This window comes from Pantherophis guttatus, chromosome 2 (assembly GCF_059756535.1).
Source record: "Pantherophis guttatus breed Tessera chromosome 2, ASM5975653v1, whole genome shotgun sequence".
NCBI lineage: Eukaryota > Metazoa > Chordata > Lepidosauria > Squamata > Colubridae > Pantherophis > Pantherophis guttatus.
Window position 1 is genome coordinate 145,451,742 of NC_142064.1, and position 16,891 is coordinate 145,468,632.

General features: G+C 40.0%; 1 protein-coding gene across 1 annotated transcript; it reads right to left on the minus strand.

Annotated features, from left to right (window-relative positions):
* Positions 1 to 43: 43 nt before the first annotated feature.
* Positions 44 to 13,420, minus strand: BLOC1S1 (biogenesis of lysosomal organelles complex 1 subunit 1). The gene is made up of 4 exons (XM_034412539.3): positions 12,980 to 13,420; positions 10,733 to 10,805; positions 1,470 to 1,602; positions 44 to 533 (listed from the first exon to the last, which is right to left on the minus strand). The coding sequence occupies exons 1-4, from the start codon at positions 13,038 to 13,040 to the stop codon at positions 423 to 425; spliced, it is 378 nt and encodes a 125-aa protein (XP_034268430.1). The 5' UTR covers positions 13,041 to 13,420; the 3' UTR covers positions 44 to 422.
* Positions 13,421 to 16,891: the final 3,471 nt, after the last annotated feature.

Here is a 16,891-nt window from a genome sequence, read left to right on the forward strand (position 1 = left end):
TAGAACCAACACCCCCTCCAATGACTCACACCAACACTTGTAATGTAATTAAGCCACCTGTTTTTATTTCATTCTTTCTAACTTCATAGCACAGACTTATCCAGCTTGCATGGAAAAAGCATGGCTTATTTTCCTTTCCTTGTGGGTATGTGCACTTCCATGCCAGTCTGTTTCATGATTCCTCCCAGCTAGAGGCTGCCCATGGATACTCAGCCAAAGCGAAAGGCTCAACGGTACCTCTTATGCCATCTAGATGGGCCGGGGAGTGGGGTGGGGGGGAAAAGCTTACTCAATGCTGCAGAAGAACAGTCACCGAACTAGAGGAAGAGGTTGCAGGCAAGTACTCTGCCATGACATGCCTTCAGTTGGCAACATAGCATGAGAGATGCAATTCTAGTGACCAAGAAAATCTGGCATCTGGATCAGGAAGTGGAAGGCTGCAGCTGCCCTTTGTAAACATATTCCAGAGCGGTGGCAATGGTCCGCATGTCCATCTCGATACTCCGTGCCCAGTTCTCCACATCACCAATTTCCTGCCCAGAGAGAAAAATCAAGATCAAACCCCTATTCTTTGGCTTCACAAATCCATGCATGCCTGGACCTAATTTTCTAGAGCATCCTTCTGCTCTGACACTGAAATAATTTTAGATGAATTCAAGGATAATGTACAGAAAACAATTTACCATTTTAACAGAAGACTTTTGTTAGCCCTTATCTCTTTCACTAAATACACTACAAGGCTCAAACAGTCTTTCATTTCTTTGTCTACTAAACTCTATCTATCTATCTATCTATCTATCTATCTATCTATCTATCTATCTATCTATCCATCCATCCATCCATCCATCCTCTCCCTCCCTGCCATTTAGGATGAAGAATGTAGAAATACAAATTCCAAAAATGCACATAGACCACTTTTGTCCTTTTTACAGAATCAGTATCTTGAAAAACCTACGACCAGTAGATGGCGCTCTCCCATTACGCCCAGGATTAATCACATCTTGACAAAACAACAAAGAACATTTGAGAGATCAAGTTAACATTGTTTTGGTAGCGAGTTGCTGACAGTAAACTTTAAATAAAAATGTAGCTACACCTGCTCTTCTCAGATGTCCCAGGTTGCTGATCCATGCCCAGTATGCCACAGTAGAACCAGAGGGCAGACAAGGGTCAAAAGTGCAATTTTAAATGGGCATGTTGCATCAGATTTTTGAAATAGAAATTATAACATAATTCATATTAAAGAAGTTGTAAATGAAGTGCCAGAAGGGAGACCGTCTTGTTGAGATGCTTGCTATTCCTTTCCCCTTCTGGAATTGCCTCTTCTTTTGTATCTGTGAACTGATGGCTCTGTATATGCTGAACCCAGCTGTTCCCACCCACCAAGCCCAGCCCAGTCCTTTAAGGCTGACCTAGCAGAGGCTGTGTAATATATGAACCACTGCCCTTCATGCAGGAACTGTGCTCACCTTCAGAGCTTGATTGAAGTTTTCTACCATGCTGATCCACTGGCCCGTTTGCTTGGCAAACTGAGCAGCTTGGATCTGCAGTGTCTTCACCTCGTGGTCCAGTTTCCTTTGGTTCACGTAAGCCTGGGCCACCCTGGGAATGAGAGACTCAGTCATTCTTTAAGACAACAAGGGAGAATCAGAACAGGCTTCCTTTCTCTAAGCCCTCCAGCGCTCTATTTTCTGTTCAAACTTTTCTCCGTACTAAGTAGCTTCCCAGCTCAGAACAAGCTAATCCCAGGGGCAAAGGCAGGCGCTGGGAGCTTGTAGACCGATAAATTCCCAAGGATATACTAGATTAAGTATATAAGCAACATCTGGCAATCGTTATATGTACAAGGAGCATCTGGATCCATTTGTGAATAAGGCAAAGTCAGGTGAAAGATTCAGCATGGTGAGGAAGCTGAGCCACTTTGAGTTGAAGAAATTGCCCAAAGAAGGGCAGATATAATAGCACTTACGACTTATATACCGCTTCACAGTGCTTTGCAGCCCTCTCTAAGCAGTTTACAGAGTCAGCCTATTAACCCCCACAAAATGGGTCCTTATTTTACCCACCTCGGAAGGATGGAAGGCTGAGTCAACCTTGAGCCTGGTGAGATTTGAACTGCCAAATTGGGAATAAGGGATATAAGGGAAGGGCAAAATAATAAAGAGGTTGTGATGAAGAGGAAAAACAAACCAACCTGCAAATAGCCAGGGTGTTTCTAAAACTGCCTGCCACATTAATGACGTATAGAAATAAAGCCATTCTGAGAATTCCTTTCACTGCGTATTTTTAGGAAGCAAATTTTCCAGATTGAATAAAAAAAACTCCAGGAAACTATGATATCCTTTCTGTATAAATTATAGCTTCTGATAATGCATAATCTCAGACCTTACCCAGCATGAGGTAAGTGACTTGTTCTGTTATGACTCAATAAATGAACAGGAATACTTTTCCTGTTTCACTGAATGATGATCATTCTCAACTAATATGGGTCTCTCTGGCAGGCGGAGAGTTAAGAGATAGAGAAAGCAGAACACACCAAGGCTGTTGTAAATCAGAAAGGCAGCACTTTCAAAGTGGAGAGATGCTACTATGTAAACTTTACTTTGTGGAACTAAAAACTCTTGAGGCTTTCTCCAATTTTTTGGTCAGCTTCCCAGGAGGAATGTAAGGTATACAGAGCATATGGTTTACTCTAAAATCTTCAGTCGCTTAAGCTGATGTGAAAGATGTTTCAAAGACCAAACATTTGTTCTGACGGCTACTGTGACTTGTCATACAATGACATTATGTTTAAAAGGTGAAGTGCTAGGCTAAGACTTGCTTTGCACCGTTGGATGAATGAGGGTCTTAAATGGCTGAAAGTGAGAAAGTTTTCCTGTTTTTGCCAGAGGCTCATCTTGTGGAAATTCAGGGTCAAACTTTTTTCTGTAATCATCCCAGTTCTCTGGAAAATATTCTCCATTGAATTGAGGCATCTACCCTTCCCAGACCTTTTTAAATAGGCTTGTAATTGCATTTCAACTCTCTTATTTTTAATTCTACTGAGGATCTAAAACACCAAGAGACCTCAATGATCAGAGAAATATAAGGTAATCTGGATTGTTTAATTGAACTAGGTCAATTAAAGCTCTTTAACAAACTATGGGCTTCTAATGCAATCCCTTCTTTAATCAACTGAGTATTTATATGGGTGTTTGATGCTTAATCTATTATACCATTTAAGAACAAGCCCTATATTCCTATTATCACCTACTGCATTTTTAATGAACTATGCAACCAATTAAACATTTAATTGAATTCTGTAACAATTGTGTTATATTAAGTGAATAGATGAATGTTTTATAAGTGGTATATTTTCAGAAAATATCTTTTAATGTTAAGCTGATAAATTCTCTTTTTCTAACTTGAGGTACGGTAATTGAGTTAATTATCAAACATTCATATATCTGACATAAAATATACAATAAATCTGGGGAAGAAACAGCAATATTCTGATATTGGTAGCAATCGGACTGAAATGGACTGATACTTTTGATAACAGGCCAATGAGATATTTTCATCACAGACATTTCAACTTACATGTTTTCAGTTAAGAAATGTTGATATATAAAGTCAGTATCTATGTGAGATGAAAATCACATATGTAAGCTACAGCAGAAGCTACCATCTTCTGCCAATAATAAAAAGCTAAATATTTAAATAATTCTACTGTATTTGATAACAATACTTTTGAGAACAGAAGGAACTGCTTGTAGGTAAGGGAGAAAGGTGTGACAATTACAGGGAATATTCTTGAAAACGTTTATGCTAAAAACATGGTCTTATATGATTTGTTTTTGACATATTTGCTTGGATGTAATACTTCTGATAGAATCCTTCACCTAGGCTGCCTTACTATCAACAAGGAAATTAGAAGTCATATTTGCAGATAATTTTCTTCATTTGCAACCCCTAAAAAGGAGGATAAAAAGATAAGGATTTAGTTATTTCTTCTCATTTCTCTTGCAGAAACCTTGGGGGATCTTGGATGTTTATCTGAAAGGAATCTTTCCACTCATATCTGGATTCAAATCTACAAATTAAAGCTATAGAAAAAGGCTCTGAATATTACAGGCTCCTTGGAGGGAAAAAAAATCTTTTGAGATGGATTTGTTAGACCAAATGAAATGGTTTTTAACACTCAGCTGCAGGGGACAGGACAGGTATCTGTTTGAGCCCTCCTTTCATTTGCTTTTCATTGCATCTGGTACCAATTTAAATCTTCGCTCCACTGATTTTTGTCCACTGAAGTCAGTGGCCCACTAAATGGGAATGGATTGGAAAACACAAAATACGTATTGAAATAACTTGTGGGACTGATACAAGATAATATTTGTAGTTCAGGGTTGAACTGTGGGGTCCTTGGTACTCTCTGAACTTGGTTGTTTTCTTAACAGACCCATGATGGCAAACCTATGGCATGCATGCCAATGGTGGCACTCAGCACCCTCTCTGATGACACATCAGCCGTCGCCCCAGTTCACCTCTGCTGTGCATGCGCAAGGGGGAAGGGGGCATGCGGGGGGCGTGCATGCAGGGGGGCATGCGGGGGGAGCGTGCACTGCAGGGGTGGGGCATGCGTGGGGACTGTGCCACATGCGCAGGATGCATACAGGGGACTGCATGTGCATATGGGGGGCAGGGTGCATGCAGGGGACATGCACATGTGCAGGAGCCGGCGCGCATGCGGGGCCACACACGCATGCGGGGGGATGGGGTGTGTGCAGGGGAGCCACGTATGTATGCATAGGGGGTCACGTGCGCAGGGGCCGCACACGCATTGCATCTTGGGGGTTCGGGCACGCACACGCTTTGGCCACTCGGTCCGGAAAAGGTTAGGCATCACTGTTATAGACATTACATTACCCAACTTAATAACCTCATCAGTGTGAAAAGAAAGTGGGGTTTGCTCTCTGTTTATATACTAGTGGCTTGCACTGTCAGTGTTGATTGGAGTTGGTAGTTCCTTGATGAGGCTGTGGTTTACTGTTAGCTTGTTTGTCTGAGTTGGTAGTTATAACTTATGGAATTATACCTTATTTGGTTGATTTTCTAATGAAAAATAGCCATCTAATAATTTTATATACTAATCCATGTTTTGTATATGTGCCGCCCCTCCCATGTGTGAGGCAACTGCTTTATTGCATTTCCATCCCTCTTTATGGAAGGCCCTGAAAGCACTTTAGATGGATTATTTGTTGAAAAAAGCCATGCCTGGAATTCATTAAAAATTATTTTTGTGGCTATAGAAATTAAAACATGATAGTGTTCTAACATGTTTAAGGGGAAGAAAAGTGTTGCCCTGCATAAAAAATAAAAAAAGTTGTCTTGATGTTTATAGACGCAAGCCTACGCAAAAAATAACTTATAACTGCCTCCATGAGGAAAGGGATTACTAATACAATATTAATCTTAGGGGGATGCTTTTAAAGCTAAGATAATGTCATTTGAGCTTTTTAGGAACGGGAGGAAATTACTTTCTCATGACACTGCAACACTGAGTACCAGATAGACAAATAGTTCTTTAAATATACTGGATCAATTAATGATGGCTTGGACTAACTGGATTTTGTGAAATAAACAGGAGAGATAAACTAGAGATATTTTAAGACTGAGAAATGGTGAAGTTTTCAGTGCATTCTTCCACAAAATAATCCAAAACAAAACAGTAATGCTTCTGTTGCATTGTCTTCAATTCAGAGCCTTGGTGGCGCAGCAGACTAAAGCACTATTAAGTAACACCAACTGCCTGCAATTACTGCAAGTTCAAATCTCACCAGGCTCAAGGTTGACTCAGCCTTCCATCCTTTCGAGGTAGGTAAAATGAGAACCAGGATTGTGGGGGCAATAAGCTGACTTTGTATAAAAAAGAACACCACTTGGGGGTGGCCAAAAGCCCTACTAAGCAGGTATATACAAAAGTATGAAGGCTATTGCTTAATGCATTGTTAAGCTGCCCTGAGTCTCCGGAAAAGGGTGGCATATAAATCGAACCAATAAATAAATAAATAAATAAATAAATAAATAAATAAATAAATAAATAAATAAATAAATAAATAAATAAATAAATAATAACTTCATGTAGACATATAGTTTTCTTGGCATCAGTATAAAAAGAAGTCTATTATTCATCAGTAATAACGAAAATATCTGTAGACAATTGATGAGCAGGGCATATCTAGAACTAGTAGTCAGGAGGAGTAAAAGTTGGAGACCAAAAGGCAGAGAATTATTGGTAGTGTGTAAGAGAAGGGATGATCCTTCTCTTCTTGATTCCAAGGGGATGGAAATGAATTGGATAACATTAGTAAATTGGGTCAAGAAGACTCTGAACCTTTATATGAAATATAGCAATAGACTTATATACCGCTTCACAATGCTTTACAGCCCTCTCTAAGCAGTTTACAGTCAGCCTATTGCCTCCAACAATCTGGGTCTTCATTTTACCCAACTTGGAAGGATGGAAGGCTGAGTTTAGTGAGATTTGAACTGCCAAATAGCAGTCAGCCGGCAGTCAGCAGAAGTAGCTTGCAGTACTGCACTCTAACCACTGCGCCACCGTGGCTCATAAATATATATTACAGTTCACTGTATACAGTGGGAAAAGGAACCACAGGCTTGCCAGGATATTCACCATACCTCAAGTGAATCCCCTCTTAGAACGGACCTTGGGGAAGATATGAGAGAGATGTGAAACAGGGACTTGGACAAGAAATTATACAGTCCAGACACTGAAGCAAGCATAAGAAAGAATCTCAAAATAATCCTACTTTGATTTTGTTTCATATTAAGATGGAGTAGAAAGAAATCTAGACAGGCTTTCAAGATTTTGAAATTTTTGAATACTGAATGGATGGGAAAGAGGAATATGAACTAGAATGCATTCTGGGCTATCTCAAACCAGAGAAGTCACGGGAGAGGGAGAGAAATGACCATATTACACACTTTGCACAACAGTTCCATCTGATATTCCTGTACAAGTTCTGTCCTTGTGACCTGCTGTTGCTATTAATAGAGAATGAGCCAGAGGATGAAGGAGACTCCTTGTTGATTCCCAGGGTAAGCTGTCCCGTACTATTTGCGGGAACGGGAACGGGAAGAGGAGTGGGGGAATTTTACAGCTGACTCTTCGGTGACTTGTCCACTGACCTTGGTAAAATGCCAGGCCCATCTTCAGATGAGGAAGGAGGGATTCTTATCTCCCAGCCATAACAACCTGTCTGGCTCATCTTAGCAATAGCACTTATATACTGCTTCATAGTGCTTTTACAGCCCTCTCTAAGCAGTTTACAGAGTCAGCATATTGCCCTCAACAATCTGGGTCCTCATTTTACCCACCTCGGAAGGATGGAAGGCTGAGTCAACCTTAAGCCTGGTGAAATTCGATCTGCCAAATTGCAGGCAGCTTGCAGTCAGCAGAAGTAGCCTGCAGTACTGCACTCTAACCACTGCGCCACTGCGGCTCTTTTACAAGAGATCTTCCTACAAGGGAGGGGAGGACCGTTCTGATAGGGGAGGTGAAATAAAGGAATTCAGAGCTGATCTTGAAGAAGGTATGAAGAGCCAGTTATGCAGGGACTTGGGACACGTAATAGGCAGTTCAGCAACTGAAGCACAGGTGAGAAAGAAAGTCAAAATAACCCCGCTTTGATTTTCTCCAACATAAGGTGGGATAGAGGGAAATTTTGACTGGTTTTCAAGATTCTGTTATTGCGGTCCACAATAATAAAGCAACATTCTTAGAATCCCTGCTGCTTCTGTTTCTTGACCTGGCCTGTCTGGAAGGGCTGATACCTCTCTCCCTACTGACTTTAGCTAGTATTATAGTAAAATGAAAAATATGAAGCCATTGGAGAAGTCTATGGAGCTTAGTCATAGGGTAGACAAAGAAAGCCTGCATTCTACTCCATGTTTAAAGGTACTAATGAGGAAGAGAAACATGGGAAAATACTCAGGCTACAGCTACTCTTACATTCCATTATCAGGATCTCATATGTTTGTGTGGTAAAAAGTTATAACAACAAAAATAGTCATTGCAAATGGAATTAGATGCAGCATTTCTGGGGGGGGGGGGGACACCTACAGAAGGCTTACTTAATCATTTGCTCCATTGTCCCAAGGAATTTCTAGGGATCTGCGGTCTGTTGAAAGCCTCTAAGGAAATGTAGCTTGAAGAATAAAATTATAATTCCCACTCTCATCCATTAACCACAAAACTAAATGGCGCCAGCAACTATGGGAGCTTGTCAAGGACAGGAGTCATGCTATGAAATGTTGCAGCTTCTGCTTCCCAATGTAAATAAACATTTCAGACGAGACAGAGGGTGGTCTAGTTATAGTCCCATCTTCTTTCAAAATAACTGTTGCGTAAAAGGGTGAAGAGTGTGATACAGGCCACAAAGTGTTAACAGGAAATCACATCCTTCCAATTAGTATTTCAGACATTGCTGAAACATACAACTTTTGCCTTAGATCAGACTTGTGGACGGAATTGGTTGGCTGGGGAATTCTGGGAGTTGAAGTCCACAGATCTTAAAAGTCACCACACTTGGACAACCCAGCCTTAGATGATCTTATGTCACATGAATATTATTCCGCCAAGATTTTGCCATCATATTGAGGCTAAAAACCTAACTATTTATAACACCATTATTTAAAATCTATTGGAAAAGGATGAATAGTCATAAGTTGCATCAATTTGTATCTGAAATGGAGTATTCAAGTATGGTTTTTTTCCCCCTTCAAAGTGACCAAAAATGAATCAGGGGTAAGGCAGAAGAGATCAAGAAAAGCAATATTTATGCGATACTTAAACTATAGAAGTCGGTATTTTACATTGTAATGTTGTGACTTATTTATTTAATCAATTTATATGTGCGACTCTGGGCAGCTCACAACGCATTAAAACCAAGGAAAAAAATGTTATCAATGAAACGTAAGGTGCCAAAGCTAAAGTAACAAATCCAGTCCACATGGCTAAGACAACTGTGATGAAGTTCCTGAAGACAACTATCAAACGGACAGTTATAGAAAAGGACACCCATATAAATGAGAGGTTGTTTCCCATCTGCATTCTTCTGCATTGCCCCATGAATTCTACAAAGCTATTTTTGTTAACATGCAACAAATGGCGAGAATCAAATTTAAGTATTTATTTATACAGGGCTGTGAAGTTTAAAGCTCATTACACTATTCAGGCATTCTCAGGAAAGTCCTATATTATTCTTGGAATTGGTGAGATAAAGCTGAGTGGCTCGTCATATGCATATGCTATGTTTATAGTCAAGGCAGGAAGATTGAACTGTTTTGTCCAGAGATTACATCCTTCACATTACTGGCTCTTGACTGTTTCCTTATAAGGGAACAATTCATGAGCACAAAGGTGTATAATAAGAGTGTCCTTTTCTGCACTCAATCTTCTGTAATTTGATTCTTCCCCTGCCCCAGAAATACAAGTGAGTTATTAATTAATTTTTCAGTAAGTCTGCCCAAGGCACATTCACTTTCTCTTGGTTAAGAACTTTGCTCCATGAATGCAAAGTGAAATGAAGAACTGATTTGTTTCCATAAAGTACTTTCCAGCCTCAACAAACTTTTGCAGTAGCTAGAAGTGGCCTCTACTGACTGCACCTTCCTAAAAAGTGAAGTAACCATTTGCTGTTAGATGTGAGAAGTTATCACTTCCTGAAGCAGTTTCAAAGAGCTGATTCACTCAAATACTCCCCAAAGCAAAGCATCTTTTTGAAAGTTTGCGTAGAAACCTTACATTTTGGCGATACAAATTTCAAACAGGAGGCATGAGCCAGATGGCAAAATATTCAAATTCCCATTTGAGGAAGGGCACCATAGATAGATATATTAGAATATCAGTTTGATCTTAAATCATGTCCATGCCATGTAATTTCATGGATATTTAGTTTCAATCACTCCCCACTTCTCAATACTACTCACCCCTGGTATTTGATGACATTTCCAGCAGGTAGCTGATTTATCTTTAAACATTTTTGCTAACTTCTCCGGTGGTATATGCCATCTATAAAACATTTTATATTGATTTTCCTTATATGCATATTATATATATCATCAAATACCAGGATCTTATTATCATATGTGGTGGACCTGTTCTGAAGAAAAAAGTTACTGGTACAAAATTAAAATCTGGTTGGAAGAAATGATACAGCAACGTATTGAATTTAAACCAGAGTTGTTCCTACTGGGTATCTTTCCAGAAAAAATTAGTAAGGAAAATGTATACTTGATTATACATGTAATAACAGCTGCAAGAATTGTGTATGCTCAAAATTGGAAATCAGAGAAAATACCTTTGGAAGAAGAAGTAATAAAAAAAAATCTTAGATTGTGCAGAAATGAATAGATTAACCTTGATGATTAAGGATAAGGAAGAATCAGAATATTTTAAGACATGGAATCATTTTTATAGTTGGTTGGAAAAGAGATATAAATGACCGATATCATAACTATAAATGATGTATAAATGATGATCACAACATAATTTTAGCAATGAAATGTTAGAATGGTTTGGACGAAGATGAAGATAGAAGAAACTTATGGAAAATGGAGAAGAAGCCCAGAAGATAACACCGAGATGTCACAGGGAAGGGAAGATAGATGTATTAAATGTTTGTTTATCTTAAAAAATAAAAAAAATTACTGAAAAAAAAATATTACTCACCCCACATTTAGATGATCAACAAGGGCTTCTGTTAAACAAGTTGCTGCAGCAATAGCTTCTCGCCGCCGCCGTTCTAGAAAGAAAAGCAAATGTCTCTTCTATGATATCATTAAAGTCAACTGTGAAATGACTCTACATCACATTCTTGGCACAGTTTTCATGTTATGTCCTTCGTCTCACTGTACATTAAATTATCTGTTTGGAATATTAAGGTTCCTTGTTTAGTAGAGCATTGATTTTGTATAATATCCATTTCAATAATTTAAGACAGGCCTCAACCATGAACATGCCTCAGGAATTGTTTTTTAATGCCATGTCCTCATGATATTGTTTCTTTCCTCAGCTCGCATCTCAAACAATTCAAAGCCATTTTTAGTTGATCTACCTGTAAACTAGTGGAGTCTCACACAAATTTAATCAACCATATTATTGCTTATTTAATCAAGGCTTGGGATGGGCCCTACTGTTTACCATTTGAGAATGGTACAAGCATCTGTTCTGATCACACAGGCTTCTTATAAATATGAATTTGAAAGAGAGTAGCCTGTTTTTTAGTTTTTTTCACGTGATTTATGACCATTTTCCACACTTACAATTTTGGTAATCCCCACAGTCACATGATCATGCTTGACAACTGGTATGTATTTATGATGGCTATGGGGCCCAGGGTCATATGATATTTTTGCGACCTTCTGACAAGCAAAATCAATGGGGAAGCCAGAATCACTTAACAATTATGTTACTAACAACTGCAGTGATTCATTTATCAGCTGTGGCAAGAAAGATCGGAATATGGAGCAAAACTCACTTAACAATTGTCTTGCTTAGCAAGAAAAATTTTGGCCTCAATTGTGGTCACACATCAAGGACTGTAGATGGAAGGTTGCTTTAAATTGGGAAAGAACCAATTTTTTAATTTTTATCCCACCTTTATTTTTCTTACAAACATTTGTTTATGCAACCGTTTGAAGTTACAATGGCACTGAAAAAAAGTGACTTATGACCATTTTTCACACACAACCACTGCAGCATCCCCATAAGTCATGGGATCAAAATTTAGATGCTTGAAAACTGGTATGTATTTATGATGGTTGCAGCGTCCTGGGATCATGTGGTCCCCTTTTGTGACCTTCTGATAAGCAAAGTCAATGGGGAAGCCAGATTCACTTAACAACCAGGTTACTAAGTTATCAACCGCGATGATTCACTTAACTGTGGCAAGGAAGGTCGTGAAATGGGGCAAAACTCACTTAACAAATATTCTCACTTGACAACAGACATTTTGGCATCAATTGTGGTTGTAAGCCAAAGACCACCTATACAGGTACTCCTTGACTTACAACAGTTCACTTAATGACCGTTCAAAGTTACAATGGCACTGAAAAAAGTGACTTACGACCATTTTTCACACTTGCGTTGCGACCGTTGCGATAGCCCTGTAAGTCACATGATTCACATTCGTATGGTTGACAAGTGACTCAAATTTATGATGGTCACAGTGTCCCAGAGTCATGTGATCTCCTTTTGGGACCTTCTGACAAGCAAAGTCAGTGGGGAAATCCAGATTCCCTTAAAAAACCCTGTTACTAATTGAAGAACCGCAGTGATTCATTTAAACAACTGTGTGCTGAGAAAAGTCATAAAATGGGGCAAAAATTCACGGAATGAATTCCTCACATAGCAACATACATTTGGGGCTCAATTATGGTTGTAAGTCCATAATTTATGTATGTATGTATGTATGTATGTATGTACGTATGTATTATTAAATTATTTATTTATTTATTAAATAAATAAATAAAAAATATTTATTGTTGTTTATTTATTAAATATGTACGCCTCCCTTCTCACTCTCCAGAGCGACCCTAGCCAGGCAGTATCAGCCTAGCTAGCCCATAGTTCACACCACACAAAACTATCCATCCTTGGGATGGGGGGGGAAAGGTTCTCCCAAGCGGCAGGTTCCAATGTAGTTTGAAGGCGTCGTGTCGTCAGAATTACAGCCGCAGCCACACTCAAATGACACTTTCCGAAAAGCCGGTTTTTTTTTTTAATTATTATTATTATTACGCGCCGAGCCACGAAAGCCTCGTCTCTTTACCCCCCAACCCGGCCCTCCTCTCCCCGCAACCTTTCGCTCCCAGAAGAGTTGAAAGGCGGCGAGCCGCGGCGTTTTGCTGCGGAGAGGGTGGGGTGGGGGGCGAATGGGGAGCCAGGCTTTTTCCCGAGGCTCCCGCGGCCGCTCACCTTGCAGCTCCTTCCGCTCGCTCTGCTTGGCCTGGTGCTCCCGCAGCAAGCGGGAGAGCATGGCCGTCCCGGGGAGAGAGAGACAGAGAGCGAGAGAGCACCGAAGAGCCCAATCTTCCCCTCGGCCTTCCTCCTCGTCAGATGACTCCGGCGCTCACGTGTGAGCTGCTGGGCGGTGCTGGGAAAGCTCGGTGTCGGCGGGAGTCTCTGCTGCGGGAGTCTTGCTCCGCTCTCTCGCTCTCTCCCTGTCCGATGGCTGGCTGCTAGGACGGAGGGGGTTCTTCGGGGAATGCTGCATCGGTGGCACGTCTGCCAGTCACGCCGGTGTTAGCAGCAAAGAATTTTCCCGCCTCTTTGAAGTGATTCTCATCGACTCTGACACTGCCAGCTCTTCTCTCTTTCTCTTCCCCCTCTCTCTTTCTTTATTGCTTGCTTTCTTCCATTCCTTTCTTCCTCCCTCCCCCTTTCCCCTCCCTCCTTTCCTTTCCTTCCTTCCCTCCCTCATCCAACGTAATGGCAAGAGTCAAGAGATCTTCAGTTTTGGCATTCATCTGCTTAGGCGACAAAAATGTATCTGAGGGCGTGTGCATGTGTTATTTTGTTTTCTTTTATTTTGTGTTTTTGTTTGTTTTTTTGGTGTGGATAGGGGGGAGTTTCAGTTAGAGTCCCTGGACCAGTCCCTGCAATTTTCTTGGCAAGGTTTTCAGAGGTGGTTTGCCCTTGCTTGCTTTACCAAACTGAGAGAGAATGATTGGCCCAAGGCCACCCAGTTGGTTTTGTGCCTAAAGCAGGACTAGAACTCCCAAGTCTCCGGGTTACTAGCCTGGTGTCTTAATCAGTGTGCCAAACTGGGTAATTTAAGGCTTTAGCCTGGGATATTTTTGTCCCAAGGATACTCCCCCCAATTTTTATTATTTATTTATTTGTATACAGGCATATTTATACATTTTCCTGTTCTGTAACTTCCTACTCATTCTTATTTTTATGTAGCTAAGTGGGTGGGGGGAATTTGCTCACAACAATTACAGGTAGTCGTCGACGTACAACAGTTCGTTTAGTGACCATTCAGAGTTGCAACGCCACTGAAAAAAGAGACATATGACTGTTTTTCACACTTATGAGCATTGCAGCATCCCCATAGTCACATGATTTACCTTCAGACAGCAGTAGCACTTAAACTTATATATCACTTCACAGTACTTTCCAGCACTCTCTAAGCAGTTTACAGAGTCAGCCTATTGCCCCCAACAATCTGGATCCTCATTTACCGACCTCGGAAGGATGGAAGGCTGAGTCAACCTTGAGCCGATGAGACTCGAATTACCAAACTGCTGGAAGCTGGTAGTGAGCAGGATTAGCTGCAATGTTGCATTCTAACCACTGCGCCACCACGACTCTTGATAACTGGTTCATATTTATGAAGATTGCAGTGTCCTGGAGTCATGTGATCACCTTTTGCGACCTTCTGACAAGCAAAGCCAATGGGGAAGCCAGATTCACTTAACAACCGTCTAACTAATTTAACAACTGCAGTGATTCATTTAACAAATGTGTATAAAGGTTGTAAAAAGGGGCAAAACTCACTTAACAAATTTCTCACTTAACAACATAAATTCTGGGCTCAGTTGTGGTCATAAGTTGAGGACTACCTGTACTGTAATAGATCCATTTATCTATAAAACTAATATGGGCTTCGCATGTGCAAACAATACTTAGATATTTTATTATTGCATTTACAATGGCAAAAAACTCACTCTTGATAGGATACATCCATAGAGTGTGCGGTATCTAGACAACAAATCAAAAATATATTACGGGAAATATCTGAAGCGAGCCTCTCCCATATATTGTAGATCAAATCTGTACTTCAGTTAGATCATAAGGGGAAAAGCTAATATCTCATGTTATCCCTCAGTTTATCTTGCAATAAAAATATACAACTTCTGTTATTTACTGATAATTTGCAATTTACCTCATGTGCATGAATCATTCGACAGATGATGAATTAACAGTAAATAATTTTAAGAGGCTGGCTGTAATTAGAACATGCGGGAATGAACTTGGCTGTTCTTATTAAAAGAACATTAAGAATTACTGGTAGGGCCTTGTCACAGTGTAATAGAGAGAAGATGATTAAGCAAAATATGATACAGCATCTGAACTCACTGAATTCAGATGCCATATCATATTTTGCTTAATCACAGAATGATGAATTATTGCTGGTAATCAGAGCTGGATCAACTGAATTTAGGTGAAAAGAAGTTGTGAGCTCTTGTTGGCCCAGATATAGAAAGGAATCAGAAAAATAGAAGATGAATTCAAAAATTTTACTTGCTAGGGGAAATGGTACATTGATACCTGCATCATGTTGGATGTGAAAGCCTTGAGGCAGACATTTCTATCTAAAATTAAATTGAAAGTGTCTCACAGATTTTAGCTGAACGTTCTTGAAATTGTTGCTTGAGAAAATGACCATTCCGTATGATACTTCCTGATCTGAGTTGTATCCAATTGTTATTCTTGCCCTCTTCTTCCATATCTTTGCTTTTATCTGCAAGGTTTTCTTATCCCCACAGAAACGACACACTTACTTTCATGTCCTTACACCAAAGCCTTCATCTTGTTGGTAGCATGCCACTGAGATAGCTAAAGTCACGTTGCAATGAAAATCGTGTTTTCCAATTTATGGCAGCAGAAGCCTTTTCATGGAAAACTGAATGTATGTAAAGGAGTAGAAGAGGCTGGGTTCCATCATCCACCCCGATCTAACCGCCTCTGAGACTGCCCCCTCCCTTCAGGAGGCTTGGGCCTGTCCTTTTCTATCTTTCTCAGGTCTTATTTTTGGGGAAACACGGTAGAACTGCTGAAAGGAGAATTCTTGAAAGGATAAGCCAGCCCATTAAGGACTCTTTTGAACACATTTTCAAATGCGATCTTCATTTTCCTTCCCTGTGGATTAACTCTTTCTGCCTCCCACAGTGTTTCTCCATTGTCACGTCCTTCTCTTTGCTCGGCTCTATGCACTTTTTTCCCCATGCATACTATAATCTCATACAGACATACTTTGTATTCGAACAGAATTGCCATGTTTGGTAATAAAGAGCTCAACTCTTTACAGTAGTCAGCAAGTCGATTGCCTTTTAGCTGGTTCTAAATGCACTTCTAGCAAGAACAAAATGCATTGTATAAATCCTTGTTATTCTTATTTTCTCCAAATGAAAGATGGGTATATATTCCTTTTAGGATGGACGCAGATTTTTTTTGTTATTGTTCTACTTTATAAGTAGGGCGAGGGTTTTTTTTACAATGTAAATGCCAACTTCCAAATTAGGCTTAAAAATACATTTTGGGAATAGCATTTTTGGAACAATTAAGATGCAGGCAGGAGGTATCCTCAATTTACAACCACAATTGAGCCCAAAATTCTATTGCTAAGTGAGAAATTTGTTAAGTGAGCTTTGCCCCATTTTACGACTTTTCTTGCCACATTTGTTAAGTGAATTACTGCAGTTCATAAATTAGTAACACAGTTAAGTGTATCTGGCTTTCCTATTGACTTTGCTTGTCAGAAGGTCGCAAAAGGGGATCATATGACTCCAGGTCCCTGCAACTGTCATAAATGTGAGTCAGTTCTCAAGCATCCGAATGTAAATCACATGACCATGGGGATGCTGTAATGGTCATAAGTGTGAAAAATTTTCATAAGTCATTTTCAGTGCTGTTTTAACTTTGAGCTGTCACTAAATGAACTGGTGAGGATTACCTGTGTAATGTACAAGGGGAAAATAATTATGCCCCTACTAGTCCACCAAAAAACCTCTCTCCACAGAACTGGTCCCTAGTGCCCAAAAGGTTGGCCGCTGGTTTAATCTACTACAGTATATCTTGAAAGAGGCAAAGAGTGATGGGACA

What these genes read in the sequence shown, in the direction of transcription:
- BLOC1S1 (XM_034412539.3), bottom strand. Translation starts at nt 13,040, where the DNA reads ATGCTCTCCCGCTTGCTGCGGGAGCACCAGGCCAAGCAGAGCGAGCGG. An exon ending in CGAGCGGAAGGAGCTGCAAG is followed by an intron (nt 10,806 to 12,979) that starts GTGAGCGGCCGC and finishes TTTTCTTTCTAG; the next exon opens with AACGGCGGCGGCGAGAAGCT. An exon ending in GTTGATCATCTAAATGTGGG is followed by an intron (nt 1,603 to 10,732) that starts GTGAGTAATATT and finishes TCTCATTCCCAG; the next exon opens with GGTGGCCCAGGCTTACGTGA.